Source organism: Ostrea edulis, chromosome 2 (genome assembly GCF_947568905.1).
Source record: "Ostrea edulis chromosome 2, xbOstEdul1.1, whole genome shotgun sequence".
In the NCBI taxonomy this organism is placed as follows: Eukaryota; Metazoa; Mollusca; class Bivalvia; order Ostreida; family Ostreidae; genus Ostrea; species Ostrea edulis.
In genome coordinates, this window is record NC_079165.1 from 44,915,375 (window position 1) to 44,937,124 (window position 21,750).

Below are 21,750 nucleotides of genomic sequence, written 5' to 3' on the forward strand. Positions count from 1 at the left end.
CTTAGTTATACAGCATTTTGTCACCTACTACAGTTTAAGCTGTGGATATGCATGATCTGACTGTTGTATGTGTTCATCGAACTCCGCCATGGCCGGGAGCGGTCCCATGTCCGGATGAGAAAGGAGGACAACTTCTGGCCGAGGGCAGCTCATGACAAGTGGCAACACTTTGACAAACTCCATGCTGTCTCCAAAGCACACATCAGTGATAGGATGTTGGAATATACGTACATTGTACGAGATGGGTAGGCTATCACAATGAAATGGTGTAAATATTTAGGCATCAGTGAGTGTAGATGGACAGGAAGTGGAAAACTCATTCACAACACAGGAGCAGTGATATGTTGGTCAGGAAAAACAATGGATTACATCACGGAGGGGTGGCAGTTATCTTAGTAAGTCAGTCAGCAAATCTCTTGTGGAATGGAGGGTTATCAGCGATTTATCATCTGTGTCCGCTTAAAATCCAATCATAGCTAGCTCACATTGATTTAAAAAAGCTGGTGGACTGTTAGTTCCCGAGGGTCTCTACAGCCCAGTAGCTAAGTACTTCATAACTAGCTTGAAAATACGGATGTATATTTAATTGCTGAGATAAATTTTAGAAATTAATTTCAAAATTAAGGATTATCTCCCTCATGCATAGCTCGTGTTCGACATCAGGAGACTGAATAATGAAGATGTGAAGAGAAGTTTCTGTGTAGAGCTTCGGAATAGATTCCAGATAGGAAATCTAGGAGAAAGCATAGAACGATGGACGCATAAACAGACACATCGCAGACTCTGTTAGGATACAGAAACACCAAAACGAAAGAATGGGTATCTGACAGAACGTGAATGCATGTCGAGGAAAGGAAGAAGATGAAACAACAAATATACGCTTGTAGAGAAGAAGCAGGTAAAGAATTGAGAAAGAGTTTACACTGAAATAGACAAAAAAGTGAAGGCAAGCGCAAAAGAGGACAAAAAAATATACACTAAGGGACAAACAGAGAAGGCAGAAAAGCATCATATAGGGGACTCTGCATAACATCATCAAGAAGCTATGTAGGAAGATGTTCACCTGCAATTAACACATTATTTAGACAGTAATGATCACATCCTGTATACTGAGAAGGAGCAAGCAGAAAGGTGGAAGGAGCACTTCAGTAGTGTATTAAACAGAGAAGCCCCGGTAGAATTCACGGAAGTAGAAGGTCAACAATAGGAGCTGGATATTGACACCTCAGACACCACAAGGGAGAACAGGCCATCGTCGCAAGTCACGTTCACACTACGTCAAATGCCGTGGCTGTATGATTAAAAAAATCCTCAACATCATGAATATTTATGTTCATTAGTCGACCAATCGGTGAGATTCCATGATTTTTTTTTTGGTGTTAAGAAAATCATTCGGAGGTCATTGCGTGTTCGTAGCGGAATAATCCGAGGATTGTCGATTGAGAACAAACTGGACACTTTTTCGCTGTTGTAACTAATGAACGCTTCTTTGTCGATTTCAACGGTGTGGTAAATTTACCATATAACATGCGTAACCACTCCGCTCTCTATAGATAAATGTCCGATCAACTCTTGTCTTTCAGATTTCAACACATCTACTTTACCCCGATTTGAGAATAGGATTAAGTTTATTAGCACAGAATTTACAACTTACCACTTATAAACTTTACTTGCTTCTGTAAACAGGGATTTGTGGGCTTTTTTGTCCGTTATTACTTGTAAACAGATACTGCACGTTTTAGTTGTGGTATGGGTGCAGCCATTAAAATATCGGAAATCTGCTATCGTGACTGTGATTGGTCAAAAACGATCATTGTGTCATTTCATAAATATTCATAATTATCGAGGGTTTCGATGATCATGCAGCCACACTTTGAGGTAGAGTAGGTACTACCGGTCTCAGTAACCGTGGCTAGCGATGATGATTGATTGAATATTGTTTAACGTCCCTCTTGAGAATATTTCACACATATGGAGACGTCACCATTGCCGGTGAAGGGCTGCAAAATTTAGGCCTATGCTCGGTGCTTGTGGCCTCTGAGCAGGGAGGAATCTTTATCGTGTCACACCTGCCGTGCCACGGGACCTCGGTTTTTGCGGTCTCATCTGAAGGACCGCCCCATTTAGTCACCTCTTACGACAAGCAAGGGGTACTGCGGACCTATTCTAACCCGGATCCCCACGGGATGCTAGCGACGATGAGATCAGGTTTGCAATAAAGAAGTTGAAGAACAAGGCAGCGGTCCCCAGGCGGAAATGATGGTGAGCAAAAAACCAAAGTTGAAATGATATTCACACTGTTCAACGGGATAAGGACTGAAGAAAGGGTACCGGAGCAATGGAATGAACGAACCATCGTCAAACAAGAGGTACTGTAAGAATACCTCCCCCCCCCCCCCGCTTACCCCAATCTTTCAAATAGTGTTGTAAAAAAGAAAGGGCATAACAAAACCTTGGGTAGTCTCTTCTCTAGGAGTGTGCTTGACTTTTGACCCCCAAATTCGATAAGGAACATCTTTGTCCCATGGGTAGTCCATATGTATGATATGGCGACTGTAAGTGGAAAGGATAACGCTTTGGAGCCCGGAAACCATTGCGTATACAGATGGACGGACGGACAAACCGATTCCAGTACCACCACCCCCAACTTGTTGCTGGGGGTGGGGGGGGGGGGGGGTATAATTACCCAAGAAGGGTGACCTGACGCTATGCAACAACTGGAGGGGAATTACTTTACTGTGTCTCAGGGAAGGTCTTATGCCGCATTATACTGGAGAGGATTAAGGAGGAAGTAAATGTCATCTTGAGGAAGGAGCAGAGTGGATTCAGAAAGGTCATGTGTAGACATCTTTTGCCTGAGAAATATCATAGGGCAGAGTTTGGCAGGATACATCGGGTCACGCTATGGACAATTATAATGGAGGGATATGAAATACAAAAAAAGATCATAGGCATATAAAAAAATACATGTATAATGGATTCTGATGCACAGTGAGACACGAACGATCAACATCTGAATGGTCTCTGATAACATCTTGTGTGAGACAAGGATATATCATCTCATCATTCATGTTCCTTCCATGCATTGACTAGATGATGAGACGAGTGACAGAGAAGCCCCGTGGGATTCACTGGACATTTACAGCAAGTCTGGAGGATATAGACCTTGCAGATGACATCAGTCTACTGATTCTCACGCAATAACAGATGCAGGAGAAGACCTGCAAGTTAAAGGAAGAGGGTGGAGAGATCAGTCTGAAAATCAATAAAAGAATGAACAACAGAAACATAGAAGTCAATCAGCATAGATGGAGAAGATCTGGAGGAAGTAAAGACATTCTGTTACCTTGGGAGGATGGTGAACATCAATGGCGAGGTGAAGGAGGAAGTCAAGATCAGAATAGGAAAAGCAGCATATAGCATATCGAAAATTGGGCAACATCTGGAAAGACCAAGATTAAGCTGTACAAGAGCAATGTTATATCAGTGTTTTTATATGCTGCGGAAACATGGAGGACCAACAAGGAGGTAGAGAGCAGACTGAGAGGGTTTGAAGGAAGATGCTTAAGAAAGATTCTTGGAGCAATTGATTGTATCTCGAGAATTTTTCACTCATATGGAGACGTCACCAAGACCGGTGAAGGGCTTCAAATTTAGGCCTATACTCGGCCATTGAGCAGTGAGGGTTCTTTAGCGTGCCACATCTACTGTGACACGGGGCATCCGTTTTTAAGGTCTTCTCCGAGGACCTGTGACATTCACACCTGATGCCGAGCGTTTGGCGATGGAACTGTCACTAACGACTAAGGTCTGTCGCGGCCGGGAGTTGAACCCCGGCCTTCCGCATGCGGGGCGAACGCTCTAACCTCTAGGCCACCGCGGCGGTTCTTGGAGGGAAGTGGCAAGGTTGGGTCAACAAGGAGGTAGTGGAGAGAACTGGAATTGGTGACATAAACATGGAGATAAAGCGCAGGTGGAAATATCTGGGACAAGTAATTAGAATGAAGCAAGACAGCATTGGAAGAAGAGCTATAATGTGGCAACACCTGGAAAGAGAAGACCTGGGAGATCAAAAGGGACTTGGGGAACCGTAGAGACAGAATTGAAAGAGACTGGATACTACTGGAACACTATAGGGCAAGCAAGACAGGAGCCAATGGAGACCTTGTAGCCGCCTTATGTGTAGACATACACAAGAGGATTAAGTCAGTAATGTGACCATCTACATATTTCAGTGATGGGTATACTGGTTTAATTGCTCGATATAGTTTTAGATTTATCAGGATACAATTTAAACTGTGTTTGACCTACTTTAAACGACAATTTCAAAGAGGAAAATGCAATTCAATTTGCAGACGGTATGAAGATATAAAATTTGAATATTAAAGAAAAATTTTTGCTAATATTATTTTTACATCAGTAAAGGGGATGCGAATACATTTATTTAGGTTTATGAATATATTCCTATTCCAGTGCCATCTTGTTTATTGAGGATATGAAATGATTACAACCTTAAGTGTATTTGTTGGTTTTTACATATAATATCAGGTTGTCCAAAATACTGAATAAAAATTAATACCAAAGAATTGCTGATATGCTTACTGGTAAAATGACCCAATATAGAAAGGTCAAGGAAGTTCAAAGGTTGTCAAATTTATAATTGCACACTCTGTTGCATCATGCATTGAATAAATGCCCATTTGAGCTCATACTTATTGCTAAATGTATATATGAGCTGACTCTAAATAAAATATACTTACTAACATAAAGTTTACTTATGACCCAACATGGCTTGCTAAAAATTCATACAGGGGGCACATAAAGAAAATCAGTGACTGAAATTATTGTATGATCATATCAATTTTCACAGTACACATGACTGTGTGGCATTGTGACAAATGTAGGCCATATGCACACTGAATATATAAATGTATATATTCAGCTTTGATGGTAAATGCCTGTATATCCCATGAAATCTCAAGAGCTTCTTTCAATGAGATCCTTATTCTGGTTTTCCACAGATGTTTGCATAATGGGTTATTAATGAGAGAATCTCGAGAAATCCTTTGTGTCTGCGAAATTTCTGAGCAACTTAAATAAAATTAAAATAAAAAACAGATCATGTTTTTATTTTCATTTTGGTAACACAACAAAGCAAAATATATGGGAAGCATTATGACTACACAAGAGGCTCATCTGATTCACAGATGGAATCTCAGTATGTCAAGTAAAACCAATGTACACATACATGTTAACTAAAAAAGCGAAACATTTCTAACAGTGTAGTGGTGACAACACTATCAGGGACACACTATATACATGTATATGAACTGAGAGTTACATTAGCATGAATAAAGTTACATAAATTTTTGTAGTTTCAATGTTAAATGCACTGCATCAAATACAATGTCCCTTTCCGTGAAATTCAGTCACAAGATTTACATCAGTACCCCATTCTACTTCAGAACATACCCTTATAATCTTGACTTATTTCACTGATACTGATCTTGCTCTCAGAATCTTCTACCAAAAAAATGATACGGACATGTATGAATGCCAAAAACGCTATTGATTTCATGATTTTTGCTGACTCCACCATGTAGGACTAAAGATTCTTGGATCCTCTCCATTTTTTCTAATGATGACATTTTCCTTTATGCAGCATCTGACAGAGCTGCAACACCTGGTAGTGTTTTACCTGTGGAAAGAAAAATAAATAGAAAGTTGTTTCCTCTCCTCCATTTGTTTACATTTTTGATAGCAATTGAAGAGTTCATGTCCATTACTATTTGTAAACTGACATCACAATCATTGAGTTATGTAAGGAGATGTGACATCACAATTGAGTTGATTAAAAAGGTTCCCAGGCATTTCAGTGTAAGCTTTTATGGTTCAGTAAAAGTCCAGGTATTCTATATATATCACATACAGTTAATGAGAACAATCACATGACAGTTGTGCAAGTTTCTGGATTTTCTTGTGTTACTTATAAACTTGCAGCAATAGTGATGTCCTTCATTGAAACTGCATATATATATATACACTTATTGCAAGATAGTGAGGGGGATAAGAAGATCACCCAAGAAAAATTTTATTCCCCACAGGAATATTTCATATATAGATTTCTTGGGGGAATAATTAAACAATAAAATGCTTCCTTTGTTGTTTCATCTGGTGATGAAGGTAGCAAGCATTGCAAAAAAATGCAATTTTCTGCGATGCTTGCTACCTTCATCACCTGATGAAACAACAAAGAAAGACATTTTATTGTTTATATTTATATTTTCATGTATTTTTAAAAGATATAAACAAGAATTAAGTTCTAAAATATCATGTGGTTGATCCATGTGTTACGTTAAACAGACCTTTGACCATGATGATGCTCCATATTTGGTAATGATTATGCAGACAGGTGGTACTAGAAAACTGGATTGAACTAGTTTGCAACGAACATGTATTCATTGTATGATGAAAGTAATGTCAATTTCAAAAGGAATATAAGAAAAAAGATTCAGTGAATGTAAATATCTCTTCATATCTCCCAAACATTCATGCAATAAATTGTTTACTATACCAAAACAAAGGAAGACTACAGAAATGCATTTGAAATTGAGGACCACTCATTTATACATGGTATGTAGCTGAGATTGCCTTAACAGTAACACCGTGCTGTTAACGAATTAGAAGGTACAAAGAACGAAATAAAGTGATATGATAACCATTTCTTGTGTTTCCTTTTCTTTTCTCCTTGAATGCCGATTACTTATACGGTCATTGTATCAACCAAAATCATTTGGTTTAACTGTGTATCAGAAACCTGCGTATAAACAAATTCATTTTGTGCCTTACTTAAAATGACTAAGACTTATTGTGATGTTATTATAAACTACGTTCACCTCAATCTGATTAAAAAAAGATCTTTTGATCCGCTCCGTTATTGTTATGTCGCTACACAAAGAGAAGCGGTAGTGGATTCAAAACAGCTAATTTTAATTAGATTGCGTTCACCTTGATGTAAAATTTATGGAAAATGCATGAGGCACCCAAAGAAATGAAATATGATGAAAAAATATGATGTTTGAGGGAAATATGAAGTTTTATTCTCCCTTGCATGTAACTGTCTCGACCAATCAGATAATGCGTTGCATAGAATTATATCATATTGAGGTATAATATTTGTTACACAGTCAGTTTGGGACATAATACGGAGTCATCCAGGATGTGAAATGGGCAAGGGGGAGCAGAGCCCAAATACAGATTTCCATTTCACACCCTGGAGAACTCCGTATTATGTCCCATACAACTGTGTAATGAATTTATCCTGCTGCAGACCTTTACAATACAGATTTCTACTTCACACCCTGAAGAACTACGTATTATGGAAGTGGTAGATATGAAAAGCTGTATGATTTTCTATTTCAAATGATTCATTATCAACTGAAAAATTGTACTGTTAAAGCATCGATGCCATTTTTCTATACAATTACTTACTTTATTTAGTTGATACCTCCATCAACCAACAGGAAAAAAGTAAACAATTCATTGTTTACAATGTTCTCTCATATACTTATTTTCAATCATGTTTTTTTACACTGTTCTCTCAAACATTTATTTTCCTTCATTTTTTACTTTCTCTCATACACTTATTTTCATTTGTAAGCTTCAACCTACCCTCCAACAACTCTAAGCTGGCACCTCCTCCTGTAGAAACATGGCTGACTTTGTCTTCTGTTCCAAATTTAGCTGCACATGTTGCGGTGTCACCACCACCTGAAGTAAAACTAAATGTAAGTTTCCTGGTACATATATGTATTTTTGGCTATTGGTAATATTAGCTGCTTTTGAAAAGGTGATAATGGCCATTTGAAATTTTAGCAGAGTGAAATTGATCTCAATTAAAAAGGCTGAGATTTTTATACCAGGGGAGAACCTCAGGTAAGGGGAGGAGCTTTTTTCTACAGGTATGGTGCTCTGCAGTAAGACCGTTGTGAGATAATAAGCAAAACTGAATTGTTTGAAATTTCTAAATCCATGTGACAAAACTCTATCAAAACTGAATATAATTTGTTTTTGTTAGAAACAAATGTCTCTCCAGCTCCCCAAATTGAAAGTGCTTCAAATTACATCCCCTTAATGTACTGCAAGGTATGGACATGATGGCGGATATGCCCCCCCCCCCCCCCCCCCCCCCCCCCCACCCCCACCCCCCCCCCCCTTTAGTTTGGACAAAAGAACATCTTTTTTTATGCTTGTCAAAATCTTTGGACAATTGTGAAGTCAACTTCTCCTCCAGTTAGCCCTCCCCCTTTTGAAAAATTATGCTATGAGCCTTGATAATGAATGGAAACTGATCTATGACAGAATGGTGGAAGGACAGGAAAGGGTATTGCTACAAGTCCCATCCATTTCATGGCAGGAGTATAACAATGTATGTTACAATGCCATAAATCCCTCACTAAATGTCCTCTTCCTCTTCTTAATTCTGTTCTGTTTTTTAAATACAACTTTATTGCTCAATTGTTAAATCATTCCTTAAAACTAACCTTCTGTGAGTTTTTCTTTTCATTTGGAAAATTTAGCCAGTGAATGTTTTACTGGGCTAAATCCCAGACATAATATTCTACAGAGATGAAATAAATGCTTGTTCTAGTAATGGGAATCCTCATAAAAGACTTCATTATGAATTCTCTTCAGAATTATTACCAATAATTGTAGTGGCTCCTTTCTGTGTCACTGAAACAACAGCGTTCATTAATTCTACTGTCCCTTTTTTGAAGTTTTCAAACTCAAACACACCAGGAGGTCTGAAAAAAATACATCATATGAATTTAAATGTACTTCTCTGGGTTTATGCATTCTTGATTTGATTTTGATTAAGATCTTATACCTGGTTCAGTATTATTACCAAAAAAAATATTTGCCCCTACAACTCTCAGCCATGGCAATCTACATATACAATTTGCAAAGACCATTCTCAATCTGGTAAAGAGATTAGAGTTTTGAGTTATTGTGAGAAAAGTATCAACCTTTGAAATAATGAACAATTTTATGAAAACAAGTTCATAAAACATAAGATAAAGAACAAGAGGCTCATGAGCCACACTGCTCACCTAAACAGCAGTTCCTAGCAATAAACAAGCTTAAGCAAAACTATCATTATACAGGCAGCTTGGTTCAGAAAAAACTTTTCAATGGTTAGGTAGTGACTAAAAATTCATTATTATCAAACTTGACTATTAAACTTGACTACAAATTCATTAATTATCATATGCCCTTGTAGACGTGTATGGCCTTTCATATTAACAAATTTCATCTAAGGATACTTTGTGCCAAGTTTGGTTCCCTATACAATTGCATGTAAAACTTTGATTCCCTATTGTGGCCCTATCCTAACCCCAGGGGTTATGATTTTTACAAACTTGAATCTCCACTTTGTCAGGAAGCTTTCATGTAAATTTGTGATTATCTCCCCTTTGAAGGAGACATAGTCCTTCATTTGTACAACTTAAATTCCCTTCACCTAAGGATGTTTTATGCCAAGTATGGTTGAAATTGGCCCAGTGGTTCTAAAGGAGAAGATGAAAATGTGAAAAGTGATGAAAATGTGATGCCGACAACAGACAACAGAAAAATTTCGATCAGAAAAGCTCACTTGTGCCTTCGGCTCAGGTGAACTAAGAATGAACTGTTAAAATGTGATTTTTGAAAATAACACTAACATACTCTTACCCATTCCATACAATAGTCTTTGCTCTACCTACGACTTCAGTAAATTTAGCAATGGATTGGGGGCCTACGTCCAAGCCCTACAAAAGTACAAAAAAGTGAAGGCATCTTAATTTTATAAATAATTAAACTGTAGTACAACTGGGTATTGAAAATTATTTTTTGATACAAGACATATTGCCATACAGAGTAACAACATGCATGTATACTGCTGATACAGATTTTTACTATTTTTAAACAATAGCTGGGAGAAATTTTATAAACATTGTATAATTCACAATGCGATTGTACTTTACAAGATAGATAAAAACTAAAAATCACCTATTAAAACTAACAATTTCTAACTGATACATGTGGCAGCTACACTAGTAATAAACATCAGTTGTCATTCAACAAGGGAATGTACACAGACTCAGTGGGTTTTTAAAACACTCAAATAATTCTGTTGTGTCACGGATCGATTTTTGTGGTACAGAAAACCCTGTACAGATACAATTACAGTTTACTTTAATAATGTATATCTTGGTGAACTGATATCTTTAGCATGGTTATGGATAAGTAATGATAAATATCAATAATAATTCACATGTTGTGTTCCTGGCACTCTACAATAGTCATACACAAAATTATATTTTGATAACTAGTTCGTATATCAATGAGAACACATAAATCATGTAATATTTATAAAATGATATGTAGCTCTTTGTGTATCGCTAACCAAATCACAAAAAAATTATAGATATATGTATTGATTATTATAGATTTGTTTTATGTTCATTCAAGAATTTTTCACTTAAATCTTTAGATGAAGTGCCACAAATATAGACCTATGTATGGCACTCGAAGCATTGGATGGGGGGGGGGGGGGGGTCATTACCATGCCAACGCCTGCCATAACAAGGGAGTTCATTGTTTAAGGTCTCATCCAAAAGACTTGCAACTCTCACCTTGTGCAAGTTTGATATACCAAAATCATACCCTTTATTGTACGTCGATCAACATATGACCTTGTAAATAGCCCAGAAAGAATTATACAGTTGAACTTCGGTATATCGAACATCGATATCTCGAATCATGGATATGTTGAAGTGAGACTACATTTTCTTTGGTATTTTAACCTCAATATCTAAAACCCTTGCATATCTTGAAGTTTTTTTCAGTCCCCATCAAGTTTGAGATAATGAGGTTTGACTGTATGTATATACAGTCAACTCTCGATAAACCGCCACCTTTTGTTCTTATGAAATTATGGCATTATAACGAATTTGGTGATGAATTGAATCACTGCCATCTTGAAGAAATAGAGTTACTGTTCTTTTATATGTAAGAGTTATCTTTCCTCTATTTACAATACTTATGTAAGTGAGCGATCCTTTGCTGCTAAGATGTCGCCCACTGTCCTTCTTTTTATATAGCCTTTTCCCATAAAACAGAAAAATGATTTGCAATATCCTGATGGGTACATTTTTGATGATGTCCTTGGTACGTAATGATTTGCTTTTTCTCATCGAAATTTAACAGGACCCTCTTTCGTGGCGAAGCCATAGCTAAATTGAAATGTGTTTCTTTGATGTACAGTATAAACAACTTGAGTATTGTTCATCTCGAGTATTGTTCTTGTTTATTCAATACAACAATTACTGGGATCCTTCTGTCCAGGTGTACGTCCGAGATTGATAATGACCAATTTACTGCTTCACTGACCACGTGCACCCATGGCGGTTTATCAAGATAATTAACACGTGGAAATAGACTTTTGTAATGAAAACACTGCGGCAAATGGCGATAACGAATTTGGCGTTTTAACGAGAGTTTTAAGTAACAGGAAAAATGTTCCTAGAAAAATGCGGCGTTATAACGAAAATGGCGATGAATTGAGTGGTGATAATTCGAGAGTTACCTGTAAATGTTGTTTCCAGGTATATTTTAACAAATCACTTCAAGGAAAAATATATATGAGACCATGCTATATAGATATGCATATACAGGTACTTTGGTGACGGTCACATCATCAATATTTTTGGTTGGGCTCCCTAAAAGTCTTCAGAGTTCACTGCAGTTTGTAGAATTAACTCACAATAATGCGTTGCTGATTTCTTACCATATGACCATCTGGGATTCCAGATTCTACAGTGGCAGATCCAACAGTGGCATCTTCAGCAAATTTATCTCCCGTCACAAAGTCCATAGGGAGGGTGATTGTGACATTGTTCTTGGCAGCCTTGTCCATCAGATTCTTGATTATCTTTGACCCTTCCTCATCATACAGAGAATTCCCAATCTATGAAACAAAATAAAACTGAATATATGTTGTGATGTTTCAGTTGTCAAGAAATTTCTACCTTACTAAGAAAAAAAAAAATCTCTTTCCAAATAAGGTTCCCAGAGTTATCTGCTGATCCAAAATTAAGTAGTCACAGCAGTTTATGAACAATATTCAATTGAAAACAGACTTGGATAAGCTAGTATTCTACATCAATATGTTTTTTCCCCATAAATTATGTACATACATACACAACTATATACAGTAATCACTATTGTCTTGCGAGCATTCTCAGAAAGCCCCTTGCAGTTACACTGAAATAAGGGTGTTTGTAAATTTGAAACCAAGGGTAATATTCAAAAACATATTTTTCATTAGCTGGACTTCCGTAATCAATTAGAAATCATTATACTGAATAACATCACCTTCATATCATTCAGAACTTTCAGGAAGGTAAAAGCCATGCCTCCTCCAATAATCATTTCATTGACTTTGTCCAACATGTTCTCTATCAACTGGATTTTATCTGCAACCTTTGCACTATAAATAAAAAAAATACAACACAACAGGATAAACTAACTAGAAAAAGAAGACACAAAAAGGGAAATTATTATTTCACATTTCAGTGCCTATACAATTTCTTTAAACAAATTCTGGTAACATTTTAATTTCATTTCTATAAAAGAATTTGGTAAAATTGTCATTTCATTTCTATAAAATATGGTAATTTTAATTTGGATAAGACACTTACCCTCCTAAAATGGCCAAGAATGGCCTCTCTGGATTATCTAGTGCCTTTGCAAAGTAAGATAACTCCTTCTTCAACAGAAATCCTGATGCTCTTTGAGCAAGCTGACATCCAACCATTGAGCTAGGGAAAATAAGGACATGGGTCACACATATTACAATCAAAGTCAAAATCTCTTTATTATAATACACAGCCTAAATATGATTACTCCACTCATACTGAAGTCACTTATCAATTATTTTAAAATTCAGAATACTGAAAATATTTTGAAGCAACAAATAATGAATTGAAAAAGATTCAGTGCACTGAACCAATAATTCTTAAAATATATAAACCAATGATCTATGTAGATATGCAGAATTTTTTTTTATCAACAACAATCTACGTTAAGTTTGGTTGCTAAAAAATCTGACACTGCAGTTTCCATATCAACCATATTAGCTTACTTAATTGAAATATGATTGATTGTATATTGTTTAACGTCCTACTTGATAATATTTCACTCATATGGAGACGTCACCATTGCCGGTGAAGGGCTGAAAAATTTAGGCCTATGCTCGGCGCTTACAACCACTGAGCAGGGAGGGGTCTTTATCATGCCACACCTACTGTGACACAGGACCTCCATTTTTTGCGGTCTCATCTGAAGGACTGCCCCATTTAGTCGCCTCTTACAACAAGCAAGGGGTACTGATATTTACCTATTCTAACCCAGATCCCCACAGGACCTTATTTGAAATAAAACAGAAATAAAAACAACAGATTCAATAATGCTATTGGTTTTTACAAGTATGAGGGAATGAATTAAAATGCCTTAATGACATGCTCAACTATTTTATCATTAACAATTTATGTATTAGTGAAATAACTCCACTATTTCTATTTTTTTTTTTTTTTTTTTTTTGGTTCTTTGGACAATAAATATCAATCAATTTCTGCATTTGATGAAAAAATCAAAACCTTTTACAGCTGCCAAAACATTTATGATTAACCTACATGTCTGTACAGTGCTCATTATATTCAATAAAGCAAAGGAATCCAGTGAACAAAAACAAACAGTGTGTGGTCAGGATTACTGAGGTTGAAAAATAAATTTCAAAACCTTTTTCTTCATTGCAATCATTGTCAATATGTGAAAAGATCAATTCATGAATATTAAGTGTTTTATTTTTATAAGACAGACAGACAAAATCCAAGATAAGCCTGATGTATTTTATTGTCTCCCCTGAAATATCTGAATGCTTATTATGTATAGTAACTGTCAGCATACACATTCCTCTCCTGTTACTGCTATACTGATTTCTGAGAACAATGACTTACCTATGAGCTCTGTGTGCTGTTCCAAATGCATCATTTACATACACATCTCCCAGTGTGGACAGAGACTTACGGAATGCTTCTACTGCTTCCTTTGAGGCTTTGACCTTGAAATATATCAGATTTTTCATAACTTCCTCTGCATTTATAATGCTACAGACGAAAACCTATAATATTAATTATGATATTCACCACTACAAATTTTATGTAAACATTATAAAGTCATTCATGGTACTAAGAGGTCCACATTTAATGTGATGTACTAGCAGCTGTAGCTATCTGAGGAATTCAGACTACCTTATAGATGTAGCTATCTGAGGAATTCAGACTACCTTTTAGCTGTAGCTATCTGAGGAATTCAGACTACCTTTTAGCTGTAGCTATCTGAGGAATTCAGACTACCTTTTAGCAGTAGCTATCTGAGGAATTCAGACTACCTTTTAGCTGTAGCTACTTGAGGAATTCAGTGTACCTTTTAGCAGTAGCTATCTGAGGAATTCAAACTACCTTTTAGCAGTAGCTACTTGAGGAATTCAGACTACCTTATAGATGTAGCTATCTGAGGAATTCAGACTACCTTTTAGCTGTAGCTATCTGAGGAATTTAGACTACCTTTTAGCAGTAGCTACTTGAGGAATTCAGAGTACCTTATAGATGTAGCTATCTGAGGAATTCAGACTACCTTTTAGCTGTAGCTATCTGAGGAATTCAGACTACCTTTTAGCAGTAGCTATCTGAGGAATTCAGACTACCTTTTAGCAGTAGCTACTTGAGGAATTCAGACTACCTTTTAGCAGTAGCTATCTGAGGAATTCAAACTACCTTTTAGCAGTAGCTACTTGAGGAATTCAGACTACCTTATAGATGTAGCTATCTGAGGAATTCAGACTACCTTTTAGCTGTAGCTATCTGAGGAATTCAGACTATCTTTTAGCAGTAGCTATCTGAGGAATTCAGACTACCTTTTAGCAGTAGCTACTTGAGGAATTCAGACTACCTTTTCCCCTGCCTCATTAACCCCTTTTCCTTCCTCCTCCAGATGGAAGCGGAGGTTTTCTAAGAGGATCACAGAACCTGCGGGGGGATCAGCACACTTGGCCTCCACTGTAGCTCCTACACAGTCTGTCAGAAAGTCCACTGACCTGAAAGATACAGTCTTTGTAAGTACAACCTAGCCTATCAAAATTCATTCATTAAGAAGACAAGTAGCCAATGGGCTCATATGCTCACCTGAACCAACTTGCTCAGAATGAAATACATGTAAGACTCATTAGTTAGGAATACTAGTAATGGCTAAAAAATAAGCAAAGTCGTGTTATTAGATATTTACATGTACATTACACATCTCAGGCTAACACGCCTTATGAAGAATGCTGGCATGAAGCATCACAGTTCAGGTCCTCATGTACTTTAAAAACATGAAATTTATTTCTTAAATGTACCTCAAATAGCTATTTACAATTTTATAAATATACTTTAGCACTCATCATCTTGTAGGATATATCACTTAGTACTTAAGGTGCTAAAAGATATTGCAGGGATTCTCCGACATCACACGATAAATAAGAAATTAATGTCTTTAGCAAAAGTTTTAAACGTGTATCCTTCTCCTACAAGTATTTTTAAAATTCTGTATGTGAAAGTAATTCAATAAAGACAAGAATGATTTAAAATGTGATGGATATTTCAACAGAATAATGAACAAATGTGTAATAAGCTAAAACATCCAAGAAATCATGATTGAAAGGAATTCTACACAACTTTTAAAATTCAGCAAATTCTCAATCACTTTTTGAAAATTATAGAATATTCTCTTTCCAAATATCATTCAATGTCAGAACAAGATGTACTTTAGCACTAAATATAGATTGTACATTGTTTATCATCCCTCTCAAGAATATTTCACTCATATGGAGACCTCACCATTGTCGGTAAAAGGCTGCAAAATTTAGGCCTATGCTCGGCGCTTATGGCCATTGAGGAGGGAGGGATCTTCATTGTGCACCACCTACTGTAACAAGGGACCTCGGTTTTCGCGGTCTTGCCCGAAGGATCGCCCCATTTAATCGCCTCTTACGACAAGCAAGGGGTACTGAGGGGCTATTCTAACTCAGTTCCCCATGGGATAGACACTAAATATAGAATAAATGGCACCAAAACAAGCCCTCTTGGGACATTATTCATTTATTTTTACATTCACTTATTTTTAAATACTATGGAAAAAAAACTAACAATGTTATGAGCAAAGTACTCAATGCATATTCATCTGTGATATTATCAAATACATCCCTTGATCAAAAAGGTTGATTCTCATATCCGTTTCAGCTTATTCTAGCCTCGAAATCACATTTTGAGTTTGTGGTGATGTCATATATACCCAGTAAATTGCATCATATTTGCAATACTTATTTCAAAACTTCAAAATGGAACATTCAGTGTTCAATCTGATCTAATTACTGATTACAATTAATGTTCCTATTCACAAACACCTCTTTATATCAGTAGAGATACGGAAAAAATTATAAATGATTGATATTATTTGTGAAAATTTCTGAATATACATGTACTATATTACTAACTTTCCTAGCAATTTATCCAGCTCTCCTTTGACAGGCAGTAGAGAGTACTTCTCTGAAGGCCTTCCATCTGGACGACCAAGATGACTCATCAGAACCACCGATTTAGCGCCTTTCTCCAATGCATACTTTATTGTGGGTAAAGCTGCAACAATTCTAAATAAAGGAAAAACAGTTATATCCATTATAAAAACTTCTCTTTTCAATATAACTGAAGGGAAACAATAGAAATTAACCAATTATTGGTGAAATTATATGTATGATGTGGAGACTTATTAAAATATTCACATACCTCTGATTATTTGTTATTTTGCCTTCTTTCAGAGGAACATTGAAGTCAACTCTAAAATATAAAATACATAATTATGTCATGAATGTATAAACAGATTGGACCACTGTGGCTAATTAGTAACCCCAGCAGGATTCGAATGTATAATTTACAATGATTCACTTTCTAAATCCAGAAGCAGATACACTGAGCTATTCAATTTACTATTAAAAGTTTAAAGTAGTATTTAAATTGAGTTTCATATTTTTGGACTTTGCACATTTTCCACCCCAAAAAAATATCAGAAAAGTATACATACTTTGTTATCTTTGGTGGATCATCTCTCCATTATTTGAAATGAAGCAGTATATTCTTTGGTGAAAAATACACTCATTACACAATTCAAATTTGTAGAGAGACAACCCAGAAACAACTAAATCATTTAAAAACAGGTGTAAATTACAAGGGTTTTGCATCAAATTCGTCATGTTGCTATATTAGGACACATATTCAGGTAAAACCAATTCAAAATGCATGAAATTTACACATTTTTAAGTCCCAAAAAGTCATAATAACTTGAAATATGTTCACAAATCATTGATAAAATTTTTACTCTTTCACTCTTCATGTACACCCAGATTCCTGCTGAATCCACTTTAATGGGCATCAGGAGAAGTCATACCAAGGAGAACTTGTACCCAGAAATTTGGGTAAAAGTTCTCCTGGAGAAAAACTTGGTCCTTTTACCAAATAGAAATGTGGGTACGAGTTCTAGAGAAAAACACCGTCAATTGTGTTATAAAAATCTGGGTACAAGTTCTCCTGGAGAAAGAACGTACTTTGTCATTTTATCTAATAAATCCCAGATTTTTAGGACAGAAAATATGACATAGTTTTTCTGAAGGAGAACTCGTACCATAAGATTTATCGGATAAAAATACAAAGTTTTTTCTCTGGGAAAACTCGTAACCAGATTTTTATAATACAATTGACAAAGTTTTTCTCTAAGAGAACTCGTACCCACATTTCTATTTGATAAAATGACAAAAAAAATTCTCCTGAAGAACTTGTACCCAGATATTGATGGGTACAACTTCTCTTGGAGAACTTGTACACAGGTACGAGTTCTCTTGGAGCAGTTGTACCCTGGTACGACTTCTCCAGGAGATCTCGTACCCAAATTTCTGGGTACGGGTTCTCCCGGGTATGAGTTCTCCAGAAGTCGTCTAATGTGCCCACTTAATTTCTTTGTACAGTCTACAGTGAGAATTTTTTACGACTGATTTGTGTACAGCGTGAATTAATGTAGTCTTTAAGATATTATACATTTTTTTACATACTTTGGTTCAATTATTAGTTGACTTCACTTTTTTTCTTTTTTTTCCAAAATATCCCCAAAGAATGTAGGGTTGCATACATAAATTAATATTCAAAATTAAGCGATAAATCTGTCTCAAATTACGAAATAAAAGGGTAATGGTTATGGTTACTTTGTTGTTGGTCTATAATCTATAGTAATTCAGTCAGGTCTATAGAATTTGAAAGACTTCCTATGTACACACACTACAGACGTGCGTGGCCTTGAGAGGAAAATATGACAAGGTCAGCATGCCGGTGTCTTTTTTGTGTTTGTTTAAATGGTAACGGCATAATGCAAGTATTTCTCTCTCACCTCATGAGTACCCTTTTTCCTTTAACATCTATTTGATCTATTGCCAACTTATTCAAAGCCATTTTTCAACGATTTTCCGAATGTATCACAATCACCTCTGAAGCAGTCGCTAATTTCCTCTATACTTTTTATCCTTCGCAACTGAAGAGTTCTCATACGAATGACAATCGAAACTCCTTGGATGTCTCCCAAGCTCAACATCAGTGTTGATATTGAGCTTGAGAGACACCCGAGGAGTTCCGCCCGATTAGCCATGGGTGCAGAATGTTTCCACAGTCTAATTAAAATCAGATCCTAGAATACGCTCACAATCGCTACAATACGCAGAGTATACGGCGCGGATCTAAGAAGTCTGACTTTAATTAGATTGAATGTTTCCATTTCAGCCAACACTTGGCCACGTAGAATCGGGGAATATGGGGGCACTCCATCCCTTTTTTTACAGTGACCATTTTATGTTATTAATTTCATATGCCAATATATATATATATATATATATATATATATATATATATATATATATATATTTATAAAATTATTTATATATTTTGCTCTTGTTTTGTTCTTTTTATTATCATTTTTTTTTTTTATAAACATTGCCCGAGAGGACCATGATTTGGAAATAAATCATATTCTATTCTATAAAGCCCCACCCACCCCCACCCCCACTATTTTTATTCAATTTAATTATTGATTTACAAATTTATTTGAGATATAATGACAATAAATTAAATATTAACAGTTCATATACATATACACATTTATATAGTACTAAGACCTAGCAGTGAATGATCTGAGGACAAGCTTGAAAGTTGTGAATTGTACTACAGGAACGGTAATAGTCTCAGTGATCTATATACCACACCACACCAATCAAGAGTTGTCAAAAGACAACATAGCTCGCAGGGAAGCATGAGTCTACTTAAACTATCGTTCAAAAGGTTAAAGTTTTTGAAAAATATGTCAAAGTCCAAGGTTACTAAGTCAAAAGTTTTGAAAGGCCTCGTCATGAGGCATCTATAAATATGAAATATCAAATCCCTATACCCTTGGTTCAAAAGATATTTAGGCCTAGAAGGTAGGCCAAAGTCCACGGTAAAGGTCACTAGTTCAAAACTATTGGTACCAAAGCAAAAGTCTCTTCATGAGGCATCTATATGTGAAATATTAAGACCCTATTCCCCTTGGTTCAAAAGATATAACCTAACTTAAAAGTTTTTGAATAGTGGGTCCAAGGTCAAGGTCACTAGGTAAAAAGTCTTGGTACCAATGCAAATGTCTCTTTATGAGACATCTACATGTGAAATATGAAAACCCTAACCCACCCACCCCCCTTGATTAAAAATATATAGCCCAAGTTAAAGTTTTTAAAAAGTAGGTCAAAGATCAAGGTCACTAGGTCAAAAGTCTTGGCACCACAAAAACGTTCTCTTTATGAGGAATCAATATGTGAAATATCAAAACCCTATCCCCCATAGTTTGAAAGATATAGCCCAGGTTACGCCGACACCGGGGTGATGACAATAGTTCTCCGGACAGTCGTCCCGGCGAGCTAATGAATAAAAAGGGGTGGTATAGACAAAATTACCGGTTCCATGCAGGGAAGGAATTATGATTTTGAAGATAGAGCAAAAACTTATTTTGCTTGAAAATTTAGAATTTAGACAAATTCTTTCAGCCCCCCCCCCCTTCTTCACTTTGGAAAACGTTGCTATGTGCCTGTTCGATACCTACATTATCATGATTATGCAAGCCCGGATATCCTGCATTATATGATATTAATGAGTATTTGAAGTTTTTAAACAAATTCTAAGTTCAAACTTCGTCGTTTTGAAATGTTTAGTTTGTTGTTAATTGTTGTTGTGTTTTTTTTGTTTTTGTTTTTTTTTTTAAATTTAATTTAATTTTTATTTATTGTTGTTGCTTTCTGGGTTTGTTGTTGTTGTTGTTGGGCTGGTTTTTTTGGGGGGGGTGGGGGGTTAAAAATTTATTTTATTTTTTTTAGTTATTTTTAACAAAACTGCAAAACTGGAATCATTTTGTCAATTATGAATTCCGAACAACAAATACAGCGAAAGGCTGTCATCTATGGAGCGTTGAATTAACATAAACTTAAATAATACAAATATTTATTGGCACAAACTATGCAAAGGTCCAACATATCAACAACAACAAAAAAGTACATCAGCTTACTCAGTATTCGGTAATATGAACTACTGTAAAAAAGTATACTGGTATGATTGTATATAAAATGCATAAACATACATTTGTTTTGAAGATATCTTTGGTATTCTTTGAAGATATCATCAAATCAATTATTGCGCGCAATTATTGAATTGATGCGCGCATCTATTCGATTGATGAGAGCAATAATTGATTTGATGTAATCAATTATTGCTCTCATCAATTGAATTGATGCGCGCATCAATTCAATATTGCGCACAATAATTAAATCGATAATATCCTCAAAGAATTAGAGATACTTTCAATCAATTGAGTTTAATTTGATTTGGTCCTCCATAGTCATCACAAGCTGAACCAGATGTGTTGACACTTCCATCCAAACTTATATATGTCTGTGCAGTGATTCGGTAGGAACAAGCGGCCAATTCATTCAGCTTGCTACCGGCGGTGTAACTCACCCAAATAGGTGGAAATATCGTCAATTTTACCACAGTTATTGCAAAGATCAAAGGAATGGCGCGGTCATTATTCTGCGTTATATGTCTTATTATTCATATGATTTATATATCCAATATAAATAAAAAAATTCGCATATAAATATCAAGATTATCGAATGTAACTCAAGATTTTTGCACATGAATATCAAGATCATCGAATAAAAATCGAAAATTTCGCATATAAATCAAGATTTGTATCATGTTGCAACGTTTTACACACCATAATGATAATTATCTTTAATTATTTGAAGATATCATAATTTCCTTTGATGCGCGCAACAATTCAATTAAAGATATATTTAAATGGTTAATGATATCTTCAATTTAAAATTATTGCGTGCATTAACCGATTTGTTGCTCTCTTCAAATAAATTAAAGATATCGACAATTGAATTGATGCACGCTACAATTTAATTGAAGGGAGCAATATATAATTAATTGATGCGCTCATCAATTCAATTAACACGCGCAATTTAAATGATTAATTCAGTTGATGCGT

General features: G+C 35.8%; 1 protein-coding gene across 2 annotated transcripts; it reads right to left on the bottom strand.

Annotated features, from left to right (window-relative positions):
- Positions 1-5,113: 5,113 nt before the first annotated feature.
- On the bottom strand, positions 5,114-18,730 carry LOC125679365 (phosphoglycerate kinase-like). Of its 2 annotated transcripts, XM_048918545.2 has the most exons (12): positions 18,571-18,730; positions 16,923-16,973; positions 16,634-16,786; positions 15,052-15,196; positions 14,058-14,161; positions 12,741-12,860; positions 12,415-12,529; positions 11,828-12,007; positions 9,730-9,806; positions 8,704-8,804; positions 7,672-7,770; positions 5,114-5,698 (listed from the first exon to the last, which is right to left on the bottom strand). In XM_048918545.2, the coding sequence occupies exons 1-12, from the start codon at positions 18,630-18,632 to the stop codon at positions 5,655-5,657; spliced, it is 1,251 nt and encodes a 416-aa protein (XP_048774502.1). In that variant the 5' UTR covers positions 18,633-18,730; the 3' UTR covers positions 5,114-5,654. The 2 variants fall into 2 exon arrangements, with proteins under 2 accessions (XP_048774502.1, XP_056010153.1); XM_056154178.1 differs by having other exon boundaries at positions 5,114-7,770.
- Positions 18,731-21,750: the final 3,020 nt, after the last annotated feature.

Excerpts from the sequence above, each read along its gene's own strand:
- LOC125679365 (XM_056154178.1), bottom strand. The coding sequence starts at position 18,632 with ATGGCTTTGAATAAGTTGGCAATAGATCAAATAGATGTTAAAGGAAAA. Across the intron at positions 16,974-18,570 it reads GGAAAAAGGGTACTCATGAG|AGTTGACTTCAATGTTCCTC; the intron begins GTGAGAGAGAAA and ends TTTATATTTTAG. Across the intron at positions 16,787-16,922 it reads AAAATAACAAATAATCAGAG|AATTGTTGCAGCTTTACCCA; the intron begins GTATGTGAATAT and ends TCCTTTATTTAG.